Source organism: Anoplophora glabripennis, unplaced genomic scaffold (assembly GCF_000390285.2).
Source record: "Anoplophora glabripennis isolate ALB-LARVAE unplaced genomic scaffold, Agla_2.0 scaffold1506, whole genome shotgun sequence".
NCBI lineage: Eukaryota > Metazoa > Arthropoda > Insecta > Coleoptera > Cerambycidae > Anoplophora > Anoplophora glabripennis.
This window is the reverse complement of record NW_019417583.1, coordinates 1-19,736: the sequence shown is the minus strand read 5'-3', so window position 1 is coordinate 19,736 and position 19,736 is coordinate 1. Positions and strand designations below refer to the sequence as shown.

The window sequence follows — 19,736 nt, the reverse complement described above, 5'->3', positions numbered from 1 at the left end:
TTTGCGGCTCAAATGGTCGGTTTGGCGATATTCATTGAATTTTCATATAAAAAGCACACGTGCGATAATATTTATAAAAGCACATACGAAAAGTTCTTAAAAAACCTACCAAATTCAATTTTTGTTGTTGTTACATTATGCATAGTTTTGCAGCTAACGCTTGTTGACTTTGACACTTGATATCTCGGAACTTATGTGACCGATTTGAACGTTCTTTTTTTCAAGTTAAGCGTCTTTCCGAGAACTATTTTTTAGTACTTTGGTATATATTCCAACCCGCAAAACGGCTTCACGAAAGTATTTGTTTATAAAGTTAAAATTTTTCGAATTTTTAAAATCGCTCCAAAAATTATTAAAAAAAAGAAAATTAATATTATAACGATTCTATATGATAGTTAAAGAGTCCAAGTATGTGTAAAAAAATCAGCGCCAATTAAAATGCCTAACTTTAACCCCAGCACTGACGCAAAAAAATAACGACATTTCGCGCTGAAATTTAGTAACAAATTGTCTCATACCAAAACTATCAGACCGATTTCGATCGGGTTTTGGAATTTCGTTTTGTAATCCTTTAAAGTACTTACATGTACATTTATAGTAGAATTGGACAATTTCTTACCTATCAGTTGAACGCTTCAAAATTACCTCGATTTTCATCACTTTCTTACGCTGTTTTGGCTTTCTAGCAACAAAAATATTGAATACGCAGGTCTCAAAACAATTGTGTCTTATAGCAAATTTCATAACAAACAATTTCAGCAGTAATAGTTTTTTCTGTAAACTGCATATTTAAGAAGTTATATTGGAAAATGTTAGGAAAAACACGTGATTTTTGAGTATTTTTGCAGTTTTTAATTTTTTCTGCAAATAGCACAACTTTTTTTCTTGGCGCAACCTTATATTTTCATTGTTTATATTATTTTCAACCGATTTTTACTAATATCTAATCTACGTCAAGCAACAGCCATATCTCGAAGGTTTTGAGCTTAATTCTCTTGGACTACTGAGGCAGTACAGTATTGGGAGTCATAAAGGCTTGCAAAAAATGTAATAAAATTTCCATGGTCATATTTAAAAAAATTAAGTTGATCATGGCCTTCAAGAGACGAAACGTTACATATAAAAATTGATTATGCCATTCGATACAGGGCAAAAAGTTGCTACGAGAAAATGTTCTTTTTTCCATATCACCTCAAATAAGGCTGAAATGAAACAATGACAGATTTCCAAAATTTCGATTTTTTTCAAATATTTCTAAAACTAATCATAGCCTAGATTTTTTAGAGGCATAATGTTGGATCCCTGATTATGCAACTTTGCCTCCATTTAAGCTAGTTCGTATCTCTTACCGTTACCGAGATTCCTATAATGAGAAGCAAATTTGTAACAGCAATTATAAATAAATGAGAAAACAAAGATTCTACATGCATATTACAATTTGAATTTTTTTATTATTTACATCTACTTTTTTATGCGCAAACGCCATCTATGCAGAGTTGAGATTTTAGTCAAGATGTGATTGTCGAATTGTACAAATCTTATATATTTTGGAAAAATATACTATGTGAAATTAAGAGCATTTGGCAGCCTGCAAAAATGTCTTTGCAGGATGCAGGACAATTGACGAAAAATTAGAGCAAATGGGGGATGTCCCCAAAATTCAGGATGGTTGACAACCATCCACAATACCATTTACAACAAAATCACAAAAATATTGCAAATGTATATAGGATTATTATAAAAATACACAGAACTAACCTTTTGTGTGACTTCTTCTTCTTCTCCTTCTTGTCGTCCTCCTTCCGCCTCTTATTCTCCGTTTCCTCTTCCATGCTCTCCCTCCAAGGCGATTTACTCCTCTTCTTCTCCCTACTTCTCTCCCTCTCCTTCGTCTTCCTCTGACGTTCTTCCCTCCTTCTCTCCTTCATCTCCTTGTCTTTCCGTTTTTCCCGATCTCTCGACCTGCTCCTGTCTCGGGACCTTTTCGGCGGAGAACTCAGTATTTCTATGATTTCCACCGAACTCCTTCTACTCGAAGGCTTACTGGGTGATGACTTTTCTGATGCGGTCGTCTCACTGCCTTGAGCATTCGTCTCGGCAGATTTGAGTTTAAGGAATGCGGCGGCTTTCTTTTTCCTTTCTAACTGTAAGGCTCGGTCCCTGGAAGCGGACGCTAGTCTCTCTCTGGCCGCTGCGGCTAGTTTATCCTTTATTTTGTCTTCAGCTATAAAAAAAAGATTAAAGTATGGTTAATACATTCATTTATGTTATTTTATTTTAGTTTAATTTTTGATGATGAAATTTTAACTTCATTTAAAGTTTTTTGTCGCAGTTGTGAAATTCATAAATCAGTTTGAAGCTTGTTTTTTTTGCTCTATCTTGTTATAATAATAGTTCTATTTTTTATTTAAAAATAATTTTTATCAATTTTTCAGGCAAAGAAAAGACGGAAAATAAATAAATCTGTGCGATTTTCTTATATCAGTTCAAGATGGGACATAAAACCATGGAAATTGCTTGTAACATCAACCATACAGGGTGTAACCTAAGTATGTTAAAATATTTAAGTGGGGTATTCCTAAGTTAATTCTAAGAAAAAAAGTTTATATAAGCCTTTGTTCGGAAATTAAAATTAAACAAAATCATTATTACAACAGCTGCTGAAAGTGACTACCCTCGACATTAATACAAACTTCTGCCCTCCTCACCAAAGAATCCCGTACCAATTGGAAAATATCAGGAAAATAAAATAAATTCTCAACAACTTCATTTAACGCCTAAAGGAAATTTGCAAATTTGCTTAAAAAAGGTGTAGGAATATGGTTTACTCATAAAAAATCGCAGAAGTCTTCTGTCAAAAAAGTTACAGCAAATTAAAATTAATAATGACAGTTTACGTAACGCCCTTTAAGTGCTGCACAAATATTAATACCAAATTATGATTTCTCACCTCCGGTTACCAAATTTTGTGCAAAAAAATCTTTCGTAAAACTTATTTAATCCTTTCACTGCTCCAGATGTATATATTCGCTAAAAATTTATAAGGCTCAAACTGCTCCAGACGGATAAATTCACATGAATAGTTAAATTGGATCAGGCTGCTCAAACCGTATATATTCGCAACCGTGCGCATAGTGACTCGGTTATTGCAATTGGTAAGGCGAATTTTTGCGGGCGAGCTTATACCGATTGTGACAAATATTTTTATGGAAAGAGGTACTGGTAATAATACCAAGATTGTTCATGTTTCTTTCAGTTTCTATTTAATACATATACTGTATTTTATTCAAAATAAAATCGTAAAATTTATCGTAAATCGTAATTTAACACAACATAATGTAAAACTATAAGTGGTCTAACTGCTCCAGACGTATATATTCGCACGCGATAAACAATCGCGCACGGCGCGGTAGCTATGTTCAGACGTATTGCGCAGCGAAAGGGTTAAGAAAATCGAAAATAAAATTCTAATTTCAACACCCTGTATCTCAGAAATGAACCATTTCCGAACAAAGGTTTATATATCCTTTTTTTTTAAATGAACTCAGGAATATCCCATTTAAATATTTTAACGTACTTAGGTTACACCCTGTATATTCAGCTAAGGCGTTAGTTGAAACGGATCTGTGTACACTTGTTCAGAAGCTTACTTCTGAACTAGGCGTATCAGGCATAACCGTTTCCAACTACCTGCGAGATATTGTGAAGTCAAAAAAGCTCAACGATTGGGTTCCGAAAAAATCCGAAAAATCATTATTTGAGGACGCATCTTCACTTCATTTGCACAATAAAAATTACCCATTTCTCAACTGGACATGCTACAAAAAATCTGATCCTCTATGTCAACTGGTAACGTTCAGCTCAATGCTTGGACCGCGATCAGGCTCCACAGCACTTTTCAAAGCCGAATTTGCACCAAAAGAAGGTCATGGAGACTATTTGGTAGTTTGCTGCTGGTCTTATCCATCACACCTTCCTGAATCTGAGCGAATTATCAGGGCAGAGAGGTGCTGTTAGTAAATCAGCTAAATGCACAGAAATTTCAGCGTACGTGCCCGCTATCAGTCAACAGAAAAAGACCAATCTTTTTACATGACGTTGGTTCGTATGTTGCACAACGGACCCTACAGAAGTTGAACAAGCTGGACTATGGAACCTGCATCATTCACCATACTTGCCAGACATCTCTCCATCTGACCTTTTCAAGCATCTCGATAGTTTCTTGCGCGAGAAATGCTACACCAACCAAAACAATATCAAAATTGCCTTCAATGACTTCGTCATTTGCAGAGCTCCAGAATTTTATAAACCAGAATAAATAAATTTGTTTCTCATCGGCATCGGCATTCTAGTGGATTTTATTTCAATTAATAAAATTTCATTTGAAATGAGATATCTGCATTTGAAGTGAAAGTTTTTCTCTACAACCTAATACGAGGGTGATTCAAATATAATCGAGAATGTCGAGGTGGACATCTTGAAATGGCACCTATCGGCTCAGGTACTGACAGGGAATGTTGGTAGGGATAGGACGAGTAGGGGATCACAGTCGACACGGCCCTAAGACCATTAGCCAAGTAGTGGCAAAGATGAGCGAGACGGAAGTACACCCATCTGTAGTGCAATATTATCGACACGGGAGGGGGTCCGCCCTGTTGAAATTTTGCAGATTGCGACAGCAGTTCGGTGAAAACACTCTTTCACAACCTCATGTATTTTTTAGCACAGCCTTCTCTGAAGGTCGAGAGAGGGTTGAAAATGAAACCCACGATCGGCGGCCCAGAACCAGCTTAACTGATGGACACATTCAAGCAGTTCGTGACCTTCTGGAGAACGACCGTCGCACACTGGGATTTTGGAAGGTTTCTTTTCTTCAAAATTCCAGAAGATGGCCAGATTTCAGCCGATCTTCATACATTTTTTTCTAAAATACTCGTAAAGACTTATACTTTCATGCCCAAGTGCTATAAATTTGATTTGGGTCATATCGATTGAGTTTTGAGAGGTTAGGTTGCCAAATTTCAATTTTTCTTTGTATTTTCAGAGAATAAAATGTTGAATATTAAGGGTGAGAGAGCAGTAGGGGTAATTTTTTGAGGGGAAGATATGCTTACTGAAGATCTGAGATGGTATACGTTTGATTTGGGTCATATTGATTGCGTTTTAAGAGGTTAAGTTGACGGTTTATTCCAGAAAGTAAACGTTGAATATTAAGGGTAAGAGTAAAAGTAATGCAATGGGGAAGAAACTGTACTTAAAGTTCTGAGATGTCATAAATTTGATTTGGGTCATATCGACTGATTTCTAAGATTTTTTTTATTTTTTATCTAATTTTCTATATTCTTTGAAAATACTAAAAAATTGAAATTTGGCAACCTAACCCCTATAAACTCAATCAATATGACCCTTGGACATGAAAGTACAAATCTTTACGAGTATTTTAGAAAAAAATGTATGAAGATCGGCTGAAATCTGGCCATCTTCTGGAACTTTGAAAAAAAGACTTCAAAAATCAAAATGTACGTCACCTTACAGTCCTAGAAATAAACGAGCATACAATGGCGAAAAAAGGAGGGACCGCTCCAGTCAAGGTCAAAACGCGCTTGACAGCTGGTAAAGTTCTCGTTACACTTTTTTGGGATTCAAAAGGAATCCTTCCATTGAATTTTCTACACGAGCAGAGAACAATTAATCTGGTTACTACTGCATACTTCTTGATCAGGTTAGGGCCGCTTATCGAAGTAAAATATGCCGCCAACCCACGAGGGAAGTCATTTTGCTCCACGATAATGCTCGCCTCCATACGGCAAACCAAAAATTTTAGAAATGTTCTGGAAAACTCTCGAACACCCACCCTACAGTCCGGATCTGTCCCCGTGGGATTATCACATGTTCGGGCCAATGAAAGAGGCTTTGGAAGTGCAGCGTTTCGCTGGTGATGCAGAGGTAGAGGCGTTCGTGGGCAACTGGCTAACGACCTGCCATCCTTCTTTCTACAGTGATGGAATCAAAAAGCTTCCAATCAGGTGGGAAAAATGTGTTTCACAGGAAGGTGATTATATAGAAAAATTATAANGACGAAGCAAATTTTCATTTGGACGGAGTTGTTAACAAGCAAAACTTTAGGTACTGGGGAGCAGAAAATCCTCACAAACTGTTTACCAAAAACCTCCACAGTCTAAAAGTCGTTGTGTGGTGTGGTGTAGCTTCATTTGGAATTATCTGTCCTTATTTTTTTGAGGCTGAAAATAACCGTCCTGTTACAGTTAATTCCGAGCGCTACATAAACATGTTGCAAACGTTTCTTATCCCCGAACTAACTAGACGAGGACTACTAAATGGTGCCATATTATTTCAACAAGATGGAGCTACAGCTCACACAGCCAGAAACACTATGAGGATTTTGCGAGATTTTTTTGATGGCCGTATAATTTCCCGATTTGGAAATTTGAATTGGCCCCCGAGATCTCCCAATTTAACGGCCCCAGATTTTTTTCTCTGTGGATACCTGAAGCAAAAAGTTTATGCAAGTCGTCCAGCAACAATTCTGGAGTTGAAAGAGCAGATTCAAAATAAAATTGCAGAAACAAATGGAGATTTGATGCGTCGAGTGATGCAAAATTTTGAACTTTGAATTCAAAATTGCATTGAAGTCGAAGGAGGGCATTTGGAAGACATGATCTTTAAAAATTGACTTATTATTTATTTTAGTTATAAATCCCACAAAATTAGCTACATATTAGTCCATTAAAAAGTTAATTTACTTTGATCAGAAAGTTTTTATTCGACTTTTAAACTGCATAGTCTAATATGGGGAACCCTGTATAAGCATAGGCTTCGCTCCCGCACCGCCTGCCCAGCAAGAGATCTATCGAACCTCCTTAATTGACGTAAACGTCACAAATTTATAGTGGCGTCTACTACTCACTAGTCAGGTATGCAATTGCCATCTGCATCTCTCTGTGAACGTCTACAGGATGATCACTTCTAAGGTGTACACCATTATTATCTCCTGAACTAGATATCTAGGGCACAGAAGATAAAACAACTAGAATTATATCTCGTTGTCGGCACCTTTGATCACTGATGTCTGTTTTCAGGGACCTTGAATGACGTAAATCCCCCACTTTTGGTATAGAAAGTCAGGATTGTATNCATCAAAAGACTTTTTACATATTCACCATACCCGCTTAGATATATATTTCCCTTATCACCAATTAAAAAAAAAAGTTTTATAAATGGATACCCTTATTTAGAATACCTTGTATACAGCCGTAAATTAGCCATTAAAAATAGCAATCAAGTTTTAAAAATTATAGCCTTACCTCTTTTGGCGTCTTTCTTATCTTCCACCGCTTCTCCCGACGTCAATTCTATCATTTCCAATATCGGATCGTCGACGTCTAATATGCCATTTTTTTTGTTTTCTTTGGTGGAACTCCCTTTAGCTTCCGGTTCTTTCTCTTCTTTATTTGTGAGGTCAGTGACTTCTCGTGGGCTTTTACTGTTTTCGTCAATACAAATGGTTGCTGTAACTGCAGGGGTAGAAATGGGGGAGATATGAGGAGCGGGTGGCGCGATGGGATCCGTTTCTTCCTCATCACTTTCTTCCACCGGAAGAGCGCTCTTTATTTCTTTCGGTTGTTCGTCTTTGGCTTTTTTTATTGAGAAGCAAACAGGTGCTAAAAGAACGATTAAACAAATAAAACACTAACTAACAAGTATATATATATGACACTTACCTATAACCTTTTTCTCTTTTTTGGGAGGTTTCACTTCTTTGATTTCTTTCTTTTCAGCCACATCTTCCTTTTCAGTTGTGCCCCTAAGCTCCCTAATTTTTTCTTTGTAATACTTGTGATACTCGTGACCATCGTTTAAAAAGTGAAATCGCGGATCGCCTCTCGCTTTAACCAACGTCTCAAACTGCTCGCCATTTTTAGAAACGTAGAGCGCCATTTTATCGATGATCACTTGTATATCGCCGGCAGGCACCTTGTACACTTCCTTCTTCTCCTTCTGTTCTTCTTCTTCTTCCGTACTGTCTTCGGATTCACTGTCAGTGCCTGAACCGTATGCGGCTAAAGACAGCAGCGGTTTCTTTATGACCACTTCTGCTTTGGGTGTCACTTCTTTTGTGACATTTTCATCTTTCGCTACAACGTTTGGGGAATTCTTGGGAAGTTCCACTTCTTCTTTCTGAGGTATGTTCTGAGGTAGTTGGGGTACGTTGGCGGCGTAAGGGTTATGCGCTTCTTTGTTGACATTGGAGACAATTTGTGCGTAAGAATTTTCCGACTGTTGCTGTTGTTGGTGGTGCAAGTACTGGCTGTAGGCAATCTGCTGTATGTAGTTTTGCAGGTTGGGGTCCAGGTTTTGGAAATCAGCAGGGGGGACGAATTGACCTAGAATGAAAATTTCTTTGTTTCATAAAAATTATATGATGAGAAATTATGTTGTTAAAAAAAAGGAAAAAAGAAGTAAAGGCAATTTTCAGACTAAAAAAAAGAAATTCATAACTGAATGTCTGCAAAAGTCTCATTTTTGAGATGCAGAGTGATACAGCTTTATTTTTTTTTTAGTGGTTCACGTCTATTTTACTCATTTTCTGATAGATGGTTGATAAATACTATAGTAGGATTTCTGACAAAATAAGTTTAAGAAAAAAATAGAATTAGTTTTGTCCTTTTCACAATTCATTTGGTTAGAAATTCCACTATACTATTAATTGTTACTAATTTAGTTACTAGAGGGTGTCCCAAAAGAAACACCATATTAAATGGTCGTCTGGTTTTAATTCTTGGATTAACTGAATCTTGACTGGAGACAGACACAAATTTTTTGTTAAAATTCACTGCATTGTGCTTTTTGAAATGTTTAATTGCCTTGACCGATGGCGCACTAAGGTTATGGGAATTTCCGCCACCCTATCACTCATTGCAATATTTTTGGTTGAATAGCCAGTACGAGGCTGGCTGTTTTTTTTATTGTCTGCAACCGAACCCGTTTGTTCAAATTTAACAACTAATCTTTTCATAGTAATTTGCGCAGAGTCTCAACTACACACTCTCCTTACTTGTAATTAATTTTCACAATCTTCACTCGCTCGTCCTTTGTATAGTGCTCCATTTTGTCTAACCGTAACATGTTTAGACAAATCAAGCGTTGAACATATAAAGTTTGAGTAGATTATCTTAAAAGCCATTTAAAATAGAAAAAAATATGATGAACTTAAAATAACATAATGCAAAGTTTTTACTAAATTATTTTCTATTGCAGTTTAGGCTGACTTTCTAATTTATCCAAAGTTCTGAGTTGCTTTTATAACCATGTTAAATTTTTATTTTAAAGTGCTGATACATTTATATTTATTCAATGTACTGGATATACAGTGTGTACAGAAGAACCAAATTTGGTACATGATTTAGGTTTATTATTGGTCTTCTTTGACTATGATTTAAAGTTAATTGAAGCACTATAAGGTGTTCATTGGGGATGACTCACCCCTAAAATTGTACCGAACTTTTTTTCATTAACTGAATTGAAAAATAGAAATATTAATTCACAGCAGAATTTAATTTAAATTTTTTTTACTCTTATCAGATTTTAAAAAACTATGGTTTTCAAGAAAGATTCAGAAGATTCTGAAAATTCATTACAAGTACGGAGAGTATGTAGCTGAGACTGTGCGCAAATTTTGTGAAATTTTCAATAGAAGGAACTTCCAGAATGAAACAACTGTGAAAAGATTAGTTGCCAAATTAGAACAAACAGGTTTTTTGGCAGACAATAAAAAAAACAGGCCGGCCTCGTACTAGCTGTTTAGCCAAAAATATTGCTACGGTGAGTGTGATAAAAATTTCCGTAACCTCAGTGCACCGTCGGTTATTGCAATTAAATATTTCAAAAAGCACAATGCAGTGGATTTTAACAAAAGGATGAAGATGCAGATCTTTTTACATCAATTATTGGAGACTTAGAACACTTTATTTGAGAATTTTGTTAACTTACATAATAACAGTAAATTAAAAAAAATAAAATAAACATTACTTAAAAGTGGTTCCAAAACTTTCTATTATTTAGTGTTCGACCAAATTTTTGGTTTCGGTAAGTTTCAGCGCTAAATTGGAGTTTCAGTTTAGTTTCCGTGTCAGCAGAAAATCTGTTGAAACTACGACCAAAACCGAAACTACGTTCGTGAGCTTTCGTGCGGCCTTCGGGACCGATCGGCATAATGGAGAGTGTTGTTCATTCTTTAGATGGAAGAGTCCATTTTTTTTACTTTAACATTGTTAAATACAAATAAAATTGTAATTTTTAAATAAATTGTTTAAAAAGTCGGCCATATTGGATCAGCCTTTTTCAATTTTCATTTTCCGATATAATATTCTTGTTCAGATACCTCAAAAACCCCTATAATGTTAATTTAACTAAATTTTCTTTGAAATTTGTAATTTTTAACTAAATTTTTTTAAAAAGTCGGACATATTGGATCAGCCATTTTGAATTTTTATTTTATGATATAATATTCTTGTTCAGCGACTTCAAAAACCCCTATAACATCAATTTGATTAAAATTGCTTTGAAAATTGTTATTTTTTAATAAACTGTTTAAAAAAAGTCGGCCATATTGGATCAGCCATTTTGAATTTTTATTTTTTAACATTATATTCTTATTCAGTGACCTCGAAAACCCCTATAGTATCAATTTGATTAAAATTGGTTTGAAATTTTTTGATTTATTTAAAATAATCTTTTAAAAACCATTTTTTATTGTTTAAACAATTAAATAATAATTAGCGTACAAATATAAGTTTATTTCTATAACTTTTTTCTATAAGCCATTTCAAGGCGATTGCAAAAGGTTTTATGAAAATCCAAGGCTCTGCTAATTATTCCTAAATAATGCATATTTTTAAGCTATCTTTACTCCATTACCAGCTAAAATGAATAGAAAGTTAAAACATGTGCAAAAGAATTACTTTAAAATAAGGTTTCGCTTTAGGTTTCGGCTGAAATTAAAACAGAAACTGAAATTCAGTTCCAGTTGTAAAAACTAGTTTCGGTTGGACACTAATTATTTATAACATAAAACTAACAAATAGAGAATAAACTACCTATGAATATTAATAATAAAACTATAATCAATTCCTCAAATTAGTAGTTAAGTGAAATTACTGGTTTACATATGCTGTGGTACACTAAGATTGACCCTGTATTTCAAAGGCGAAATTTGTGAACCTACGTTCACATAAACTTATTTAGCATCAGAAAAAATTTAAATATTTTATGCTTTGCTACTATAGTCATTTTTGATACTTTTCTCTCAATTTAGTGGCAAGCGGTGGTTGCATACTTAACAGAAATCATGGTCACCAAATCTGACTTAAAAACATAAAAAAAGATAAATAAATAGTAGTCATTGAATGTGAAAATCAACTGTATCTTCCGAATTCTTTGAAACTGCATGGATTTACATGAAAATTTAGAATAAGATTCGTCTTAGGCTCAATTTTAAAAGTGACATAAGCCCGATTGACGCTTTTTGTTTTTTAGGGGTAAAAACTACCCCTAAGTGATAAACATTGAAAAAATTTAAGTTTTAAGCATTTTATTGATAAAAATCTTGTTCAAGCACAAAGATTAATTAATGTTCCATGTTCTCGAACATGTTTTATGATATATTTGATCTTTTCGACCCTTTATTTAACCCTTAAAAACTAGCCCTATGCAAAAAATAATGATAAAAAATTACTTTTTAAATATTTGGAATGATTAAATTGTGCAATTATTTAAAATAAAAGTTACCTTATAGCTAATAAAAGAATTTTTCCCTTTCAACCCCTAAAAATCACCTCTGTATTGATAAAAATGATAAAAAATTACTTTTTAAAAGCTTGGAATGCTTTAACGGTGCAATTATTTAAAATAAAAATTCCCTCATTGCTTATGAAAGAATGTGTATCTCGTAACACTTTTTAACCCTTATAAATCACCCCTGTGCTAAAAAAAATGGAAAAAAATTATGTTTTAAATCTTGGAACGCTATAATTGTGCAATAATTTAAAATAAAAATTCCCTTATATTGTTTATGAAAGAATATATGTACACAGATATCTACCTATATAAACTTTTATACACGCTGACGCGCACTTGAATCCTAACATTTTGCTCCAAAAATGAGAAAGCCTATTTTGCTCCGAAAAAATGACATTGGTTTTTTTACCATAACTCGGATAATTTTGTGAAGCTATAGTATCCCACAAAAACGCATTTTAAAGATAATTTCAAGAGCTGTAAGATCGTTTGCATTTAAAAACCTTTTAAGTCCTTCGTTTTTTAAAGGGAAAGAATCGAAGGGCTCGAGACAGGTCGTTTTTTCACTAAAATGGATAATTCAAGCGGCGATATCTCCTTTCTTTTTATGCTATAGGAATAAAAAAAAGCGAAATTGTGTAGTTTTTGAGTTATTCGCGAAAAATATTTTGAGTGTTTTTTTTTTCAATCAAAATTACAAGTTTTCAATCATGAATAACTAACATCTATTGAATATTTTTTGCTCTATTGATTTCCAGCTTTTTTCTGAAAAAAAATTTCCACCCCCGAGAAGGGGTGTCAACCCCCAACAGGGTGGAAGCGTCAATTGGCGCTATGTCACTAATGTTCATTGACCTTTTCTCTAACTATCTGCCAAATTTCAAGTCGATCGGTTCAGTTTCAAAGAATTCGGAGGTGAAAAGCTTCAATGACTGTACTAAAATGGAAATAGATAAAAACACCTCACAACCCACCTGGATTTCCTCCGTGCCCTTGCTGGAACAGTGCCATCTGCTTATAGTACTCATAGTACTGCTGTGCGTAGTAGTACTGGTAGTACTGCTGCTGCTCGTACGTCATCTGAGCGAAGTTTGTCGCAGGACCTGCCGTCTTCTCCGCATCCTGCACTTGGTCACACTGATTGCCTTGGATTCTGCTCACCAGCTGAGAGTACGTGCAGTTGGCAGACGGCTTGTACGGTACTTGAGGTATCGCTATGGTTGTGGGCGGTTCCTGTTTGACAATGAATCGAAATTATTTGTGATCTGTAAGGGTCCGCGGCCACATCAACGAGCCACATACGTCTTTGAAAATCAACTGATGATTGTCTAGCTCTGAACGCAGAGCTAAGAATAGAGTTGATGCTTTGACAAGCATCAAGCAAATTTTTCTCCAAATAAGAGTATACAAACCTAATCTTTTAAATAAACTTGGTATAAAATAGAAATCAAGAATCTTTACATATTAACTTGATAAAAATGTATTGCAAAACTTAAAAAATGTTCCATTGTTTTATAAAATATAGGTTTATAATTATCTTAAAATGAATTAATGAAATGTATTGACAACACTAGACAATTTGTATTTGAAAAAAATCGAAATCCCGCTTCTGATTCAACAATTCATTAACAAAAATATGTAAATATAAAAAGTATGCCTACAAAAATAAATGGTAAATTTTAATAAACGTATCCCCCAATTCATTTCATGTTAAACACAAAAGAAATTATTTCTATTAAAAATATCAAAAAAATGATATATCCGAAACTCTCTTATTTTATAAAGAGGCTCAAAATATGCTGGCTTATTCTTCCTTTTCTGGATGGTTTCTTCTCCAAATATCTTCTGGATTCCAGAATTAATAAAAAGCACGAGGAGTCAACCTATGTGCAATTTTTAGGAAATCTTTTGGCCAAAGAAAAAAGGGACCAATATAATGTTCGAAAAACAAAGAACCTGGCTAACAGTTTTTTCAGAACTGATATCTCATAAGTGTACAGAAATTTTTAATTTTGACAGTAAATCAAAAATTAGTGTCTAAAACAACTGCCAGCACATCGTCTCTGTACAATTGGCTAAATGAAGCACTTTTCTGCACACCAGAAGTCTGTAAATCAACAAAATGCAAACATGGACGCAACACACTATAAGAACCTGTAAACAAAAAAGACATTATTAATAGTTCACAACAATTAAAAATAATCAATCTAATATAAAGTATTTATTCAAACCCCTTTCGGTGTACATGATTACAATGTATAGAAAACGTAAATCGTTTACACTTACTACAAGAAAAAAGTCTCTGTTAAACGTAAGTGCGATTATGCTTGTGACACCTACCGGTTGTTGGGTGGCTGACAATAGACTAGGATGCAAATAGTGACCGCCGGACTCAGCGTCGTACATGTCTTGCTTATCTCCTACAAACAAAAATAACAAAATTGAGTAAGCACTTGTCAATTAATTTCTATAGGTAAGTAAAGAATAACCATACATTTTTCGTTTTATTATTTTTCGGCATCTAACCATGATGTAATTGTCATTTAAACAATATATAAAAAAAGTGAATTTGGTGGAGTTGTGATATGCTAGACCGCGAATAGTAAAAAACTGGACCGCCAAAAATTTTGTGAAAGTACAAATTACTCAAATAAATTATTGAAAAAATATTTTTCTGTAGATAACAATACGTTTGAGTGCAACCTCTATCATATTTTCTAGTAGTTGCAATTGCGTGACTGATATGAGTTCTTAATGTTTCTAATGCTTAATGTTATGTAGATGCGCTACATAACATAGTTGCTATGTTGTGTAGCGCATTAGAGTGTGCTGGAGAGCGGGGAAGGAAACAAGCCGCTTCCCACGTGGACCTAACTTTGAAAAACTGGCTTAAGACCGCAAATGTAATTTTTCTCATTGATTTTTTAATATAAATATCTATTGTATTTAATATTATTATATTATTTTGTGAGTGCAAATTAAAATAAAAAATTAGTAAGGAATTGAGCTTTTTTCTTGACCTCATTAAATATTTTCACAAGTATCCTGACCCCACCTAAAATTCTTGTTGACGCCTGTGCTAGACTGTTTTAATTGCACTATCTGTTACTAGAAATTCAACTAAAATATCATGTCTGTTGATTGAAATGTAATATCTCAATCGACGCAAAGAGGAGTTAATCAAATAAGAAGTTTTCTGTAACAATGTTATTATGGATACGTACAGGTATTCATAGTCATAAGTTTGACAACGACGGTGCATAATTTGAAAAATGTTTAAAATCAAATATATATTTATATAGGGTGACTAAGTTGAAATAAAAAAAAGTAAAAATACAAAGGACTACGAACTAATTATACTCTCATTGTCAGCAAAAAAAATTTCAAATTTTTTTAGTGATTTTTGAAAGGCTGTAACTTTGTGAATAATGGTTGTATCGAAAAAAAAAGAAGCATCTTTAAGCTTGAAGATTTTAGTCTTGAAATGTTGAGACGAATATTTTTTTTGAGCATCACTCTCGGCGCAATCAAAAGAAATAATTTAAGGCAAAATAATTTTTTTCTCAAACATAGCGAAAGGCCCTTAAAGAGGATTGATTCAGATTTCTAAAACCCACCTTCCATTCACTTTACGATCATTAGTTCATAAGATATCGATGATCAAAAAAAAAAAAAAAATGTAGCTGATATCTTAATGAAAAATAATCTTACAGAAAATAAAAAAAAACAAATTGAAGCTGATGAATCAGGCTAAGCGACCCTGGCATTGATTAAGCCAGAAAAAAATCTTCTGAGCGCATATGCAGTTTTGAAAAAAAAATAAATCTTTGCCTTACATTATTTCTTTTGATTGCACCGAGTGATGCTGAAAAAAAATTTTCATCTCAAAATTTCAAAACTAGAATCTTCAAGCTTTAAAATGCTTCTTTTTTTTTTCTCGATACAACCATTATTCACAAAATTACAGCCTTTTAAAGTTAACTAAAAAAACGTTTTAATTTTTTTGGCGAGTTTATTAGTGATTTTGATCAAAATTGAAAATTACTGTGGATACGAGTTATTTTTGGCCTCTGGAACAAAGTTTTCCGATTATAAAAACCCAGGCAGATAGTTTGTTTCTCTGTTTTTGGTAATTTTTACTTCTCTTTTTAGCATTTCTGACATGTGTGTAGACGGAATAAAAATGCAATGTGGATAGCAATGTCACCCAGAAAGATAAAGTCCACGAACATACTGTCATGCCACCGGCATCCTTAACCTCTCCCTCCAAAGTGGCCAAAAACTGCCTCGAAGAGGGACTCTCTGCACCCAAGAACCAACCCCAAAAGGGGTTACACGCATTTCTGATCTGTTCCACCGACCGGTTTTCATTCATTCCCGTTTCTGAGGATGATAGACCCCACAAACATATTATCACATTACCCCGATCCTCTCCAACCACTCAAACGTGCCAAAATCACACTTCAAGCAGGTGAAAAGCCTTTTTGTTTTGTATATCAATGATAAATCTACTTATCCAAAATCTACGACTGTTTTTTGACCCCTGTTACTGTTATAAAAAAACGTTATTCTACGTCTTTGCTCACACTTCACGTTATCCAAGATTAACCGCCGTGGAGGTAGTGACATGCTGATTTTTTTTGTTTAGTATAATTTTTTTATTTTTTTTTTATTTTTCATCCGTTATTTTTGTTGTTTTTTGTCTTTATACTTTTTTTGTTTATTTAATTATTGTTAGCTTATAATGTAAGCATATCAACCATGCAATTGGATAATTCTGGGGGTAATTCACTAGCCGAAATCAGTACACATTTTGATTGAAATACCTGGAAACGAATTGGAATAACCTGGAATATGACTCAATAATCAGGATCTTGACGTAATACCCCAAATAAAATAAAATACTAGCGAGATAAATAAAAATAACATGAAATATAAGGTCTGTTTCTGTAGCAGTTGAGGATTGATTTGAAACTATCAGACATATTTGGCCAATCAATTCGTGAATATATACACTTATACACAATTATGTAACAACTTAAATGGTCGAGTATATTTGACAGTTTGAAAACAGTTTGACACTCATGCACAGACAAACCTATAGATACAAGATGAAATACTTTTATTCCGGAATAAACATATACAGGGTGTCTGGTAAGTTTATGGCACACTCTTGGGAGTGTATAAGGGAGTCATAAAAAAAAACTCCTAAAGTGTCTCTTAATGGAGATACAGAGCCCCAAAGGTGTACCAGCGATTCACCTTTACAGTTCTAACTTTTGAACCGACATGTATATACAGCAGATGTTTTACACTGTCAGGGAAGTCAGAAATGGACTTGCCACCACACACGTTGGGCCAAAATTTTGAGAGGTGTCATTTTATAGAGTTGAAAACCAAATTTTTAAATACTTTGGTCATACCTAAAAAACGTACCCTACCAACAAAGATTCATGGTTAACATATGGGCGGGGATTATTGGGAATCATCTCATTGTACCGTTCTTTTCTGTAGAAGATTAAATAGCGTCATGTATTTGCAATTCTTGCAACAAACCTTAAATGGGTTATTAGAAAAATGTGCCCTTAGAAATTAAAAATCAGATGTGGTTTATGCATGACCTCACCACCTCATTTTAGCAAATTATTGCAAATAATTGCATGTGTATTCGATGCCAGTTCATACCAGAGAAGACCTCATAGAAACAATAACACACCATTGCAACGAACAGACAATCCTGGAATGTCGTTTCAAGTACGAAAAAGTATACGTCGGATAAGGAAATGTATAGAGGTACATGGTGCCTATTTCGAATATCTGCTCAAGTAAATAAGAAGAAGAAAAGCTTTTGAATTTTTAACATTCTTGCGTTTAAGTGACTTGGCAATTTATCAGAATAAATTCTTCTTGCCACCACACAATTGCCAAGTACTTGTCCATAAGCTAGATGCATTAACGAGATGTAATAATAATGACAAATTTTAATATTTTAATACGAATTATTAGTTATGATATTATTCGATTAGTTATTGAGATTAAATAGCTTATGTTAATAAACTTGATAATTAAATAAATTTTGAGTCAATGTTTAAAAGTGTTATACAAAAACTAAGTACCTTTTTTAAAGAGGAATGACCAATGAATTTAAAACTTCAGTTTTCAGTTATATAAAATGACACCTGTCAAAATTTTGGCCCAACGAGTGTGGTGGCAAGTCTGTTCCCGACTTCTCTGACAGTGTAAAACATCTACCGTAGTATGGTTTTATGAGCCTTTATGGTCTACAGCAAATATTAAAATTTCATTAATTTCATGTCAGTTCAAAAGTTAGAGCCGAAAAGGTACCCCTTTGGGGCTCTGTATCTCCATTAAGGGGCACTTTAGGAATTTTTTTTATGATAAATTAGGTTATTTTGACCTCCCCTATAAACTCCCAGTATGCCATGTACCTACCAGACAACTGGAATAAATAATTTTTTGTTTGCAATCTCGTCGATTTTTTTTTATCCCAATATTTTACATATCTAGACAATATATCACTTAAAGTACTGGTAATTTTTATTTGGTTATGTTATGTAACTCTGAGGGTCAATTTTTTTGGAGCACTAATCTATTTTTTTTTTTTTAATCAAATAAATAGTAAACTTACAATTTATTCTTTAAGTTGCACTCAAACTCGTCTACGCTGCTATCGCGCACCTACGGCACTCTGCATTTGTATTTTTATATGCATGCTTAACGGTGTTGACTACATTTTTAAACCAACTGCATTCATGTTTTATACAAATGTGGACAAAACGCTGAATAATACAAAATTTTTGAGTGTTTTTAAAAAATATTTTGCATGATTTATTAAATATAGTAAGATTTTATACAGCATTCTTGATAACAAAAAGAAATATTTTGGTTACAACAATAAAATTTTCTAATAAAAAGTGTACAAAAAAGTTTATAGAAATGTTAATAAAAATTAACTCACCACTTTTATTCTCAAGTATCGATTCATATCCCTGATATCGCCCATTCTTGAAGGCAGCCAAAACGTGTCGATAGAATTTATACAGTTTATCTCCCTGATTTAGAAAACTAAATTGAGGATTGTTCCCTTGTTTCGCCTTTATAAGTATCTCCATCTGGGGGCCTTGCTTACACACGAACTTGGCAGTTTTCTCTATCCTCGCATTCTCTTTAACAGTCTTTGGCTAAAAACAAAGGGATGTTTTAAAAACTTCATTGATCTTCAAACAAATTCTACTAACAATATCTATGTCAACAGGTACATCTAAAATTGGTGGTGGTATGTATTCCTCTTCCTCATTGGCTTCTGGTCCTATTGGTCCTTCTTCTTTCTTGTCCGGATCCATTGGTACGTCATAACTATACTGGAAAGTGTTAGTTTTTTGGCGTTTCTGTTCCTCTTCTAAAAATAAAACGTAATATAAAAATTGTCGCAATTAACAAGCTTACAATGAACCTTTATACATCTCTTCCTCCTCTTCATTAATCTCCAGGGAATAATATCGCTCTTTATCACAAAGTTCTTCAAGTTGTCTCTCCTTATCACTTAAACCTAGCCAACGCATGGCATCAAAACCTTCCCTGCTAGCCTCGTATTTCGTCAGATCTGACAGAGCACCTCTACAATCATACCTAGAAGAAAAATAAAGAACTTAAATGAAAGTTAACAATATATCAGCACAGCAGGCAAAGCTAACCTGTCGATCTTCAACGTCTCATCGCCCATCCAAGGAATAAGGTGCTTGCCTTGATCAATGTATAGAGCCTTTTCATCATCTCTGAAGAGTTTACAGGAATATCCAAATACGAGGAGTTCTTCATGGTTTTCCGGACGTATATTTTTTCTTAAAATTCCAGAATCCGAACCACTCCACTGAGCCATGTCTGTCTTTCTACCGTTT

The 19,736-nt window shown here is 34.1% G+C and overlaps 1 protein-coding gene across 1 annotated transcript in view; it reads right to left on the bottom strand.

Moving 5' to 3' along the window:
* Positions 1-19,728, bottom strand: part of LOC108916044 (splicing factor, suppressor of white-apricot homolog) — a 24,320-nt gene extending 4,592 nt beyond the window's left edge. The window contains exons 1-9 of the mRNA XM_018722232.1: positions 19,533-19,728; positions 19,292-19,467; positions 19,077-19,237; positions 18,797-19,019; positions 14,158-14,237; positions 12,792-13,050; positions 7,743-8,405; positions 7,326-7,682; positions 1,759-2,224 (exon numbers count right to left, since the gene is read on the bottom strand). Coding sequence (XP_018577748.1) covers positions 1,759-2,224; positions 7,326-7,682; positions 7,743-8,405; positions 12,792-13,050; positions 14,158-14,237; positions 18,797-19,019; positions 19,077-19,237; positions 19,292-19,467; positions 19,533-19,717 — 2,570 coding nt within the window. The 5' untranslated portion in view covers positions 19,718-19,728. The remainder of the gene's footprint in view (positions 1-1,758; positions 2,225-7,325; positions 7,683-7,742; positions 8,406-12,791; positions 13,051-14,157; positions 14,238-18,796; positions 19,020-19,076; positions 19,238-19,291; positions 19,468-19,532) is intronic.
* Positions 19,729-19,736: the final 8 nt, after the last annotated feature.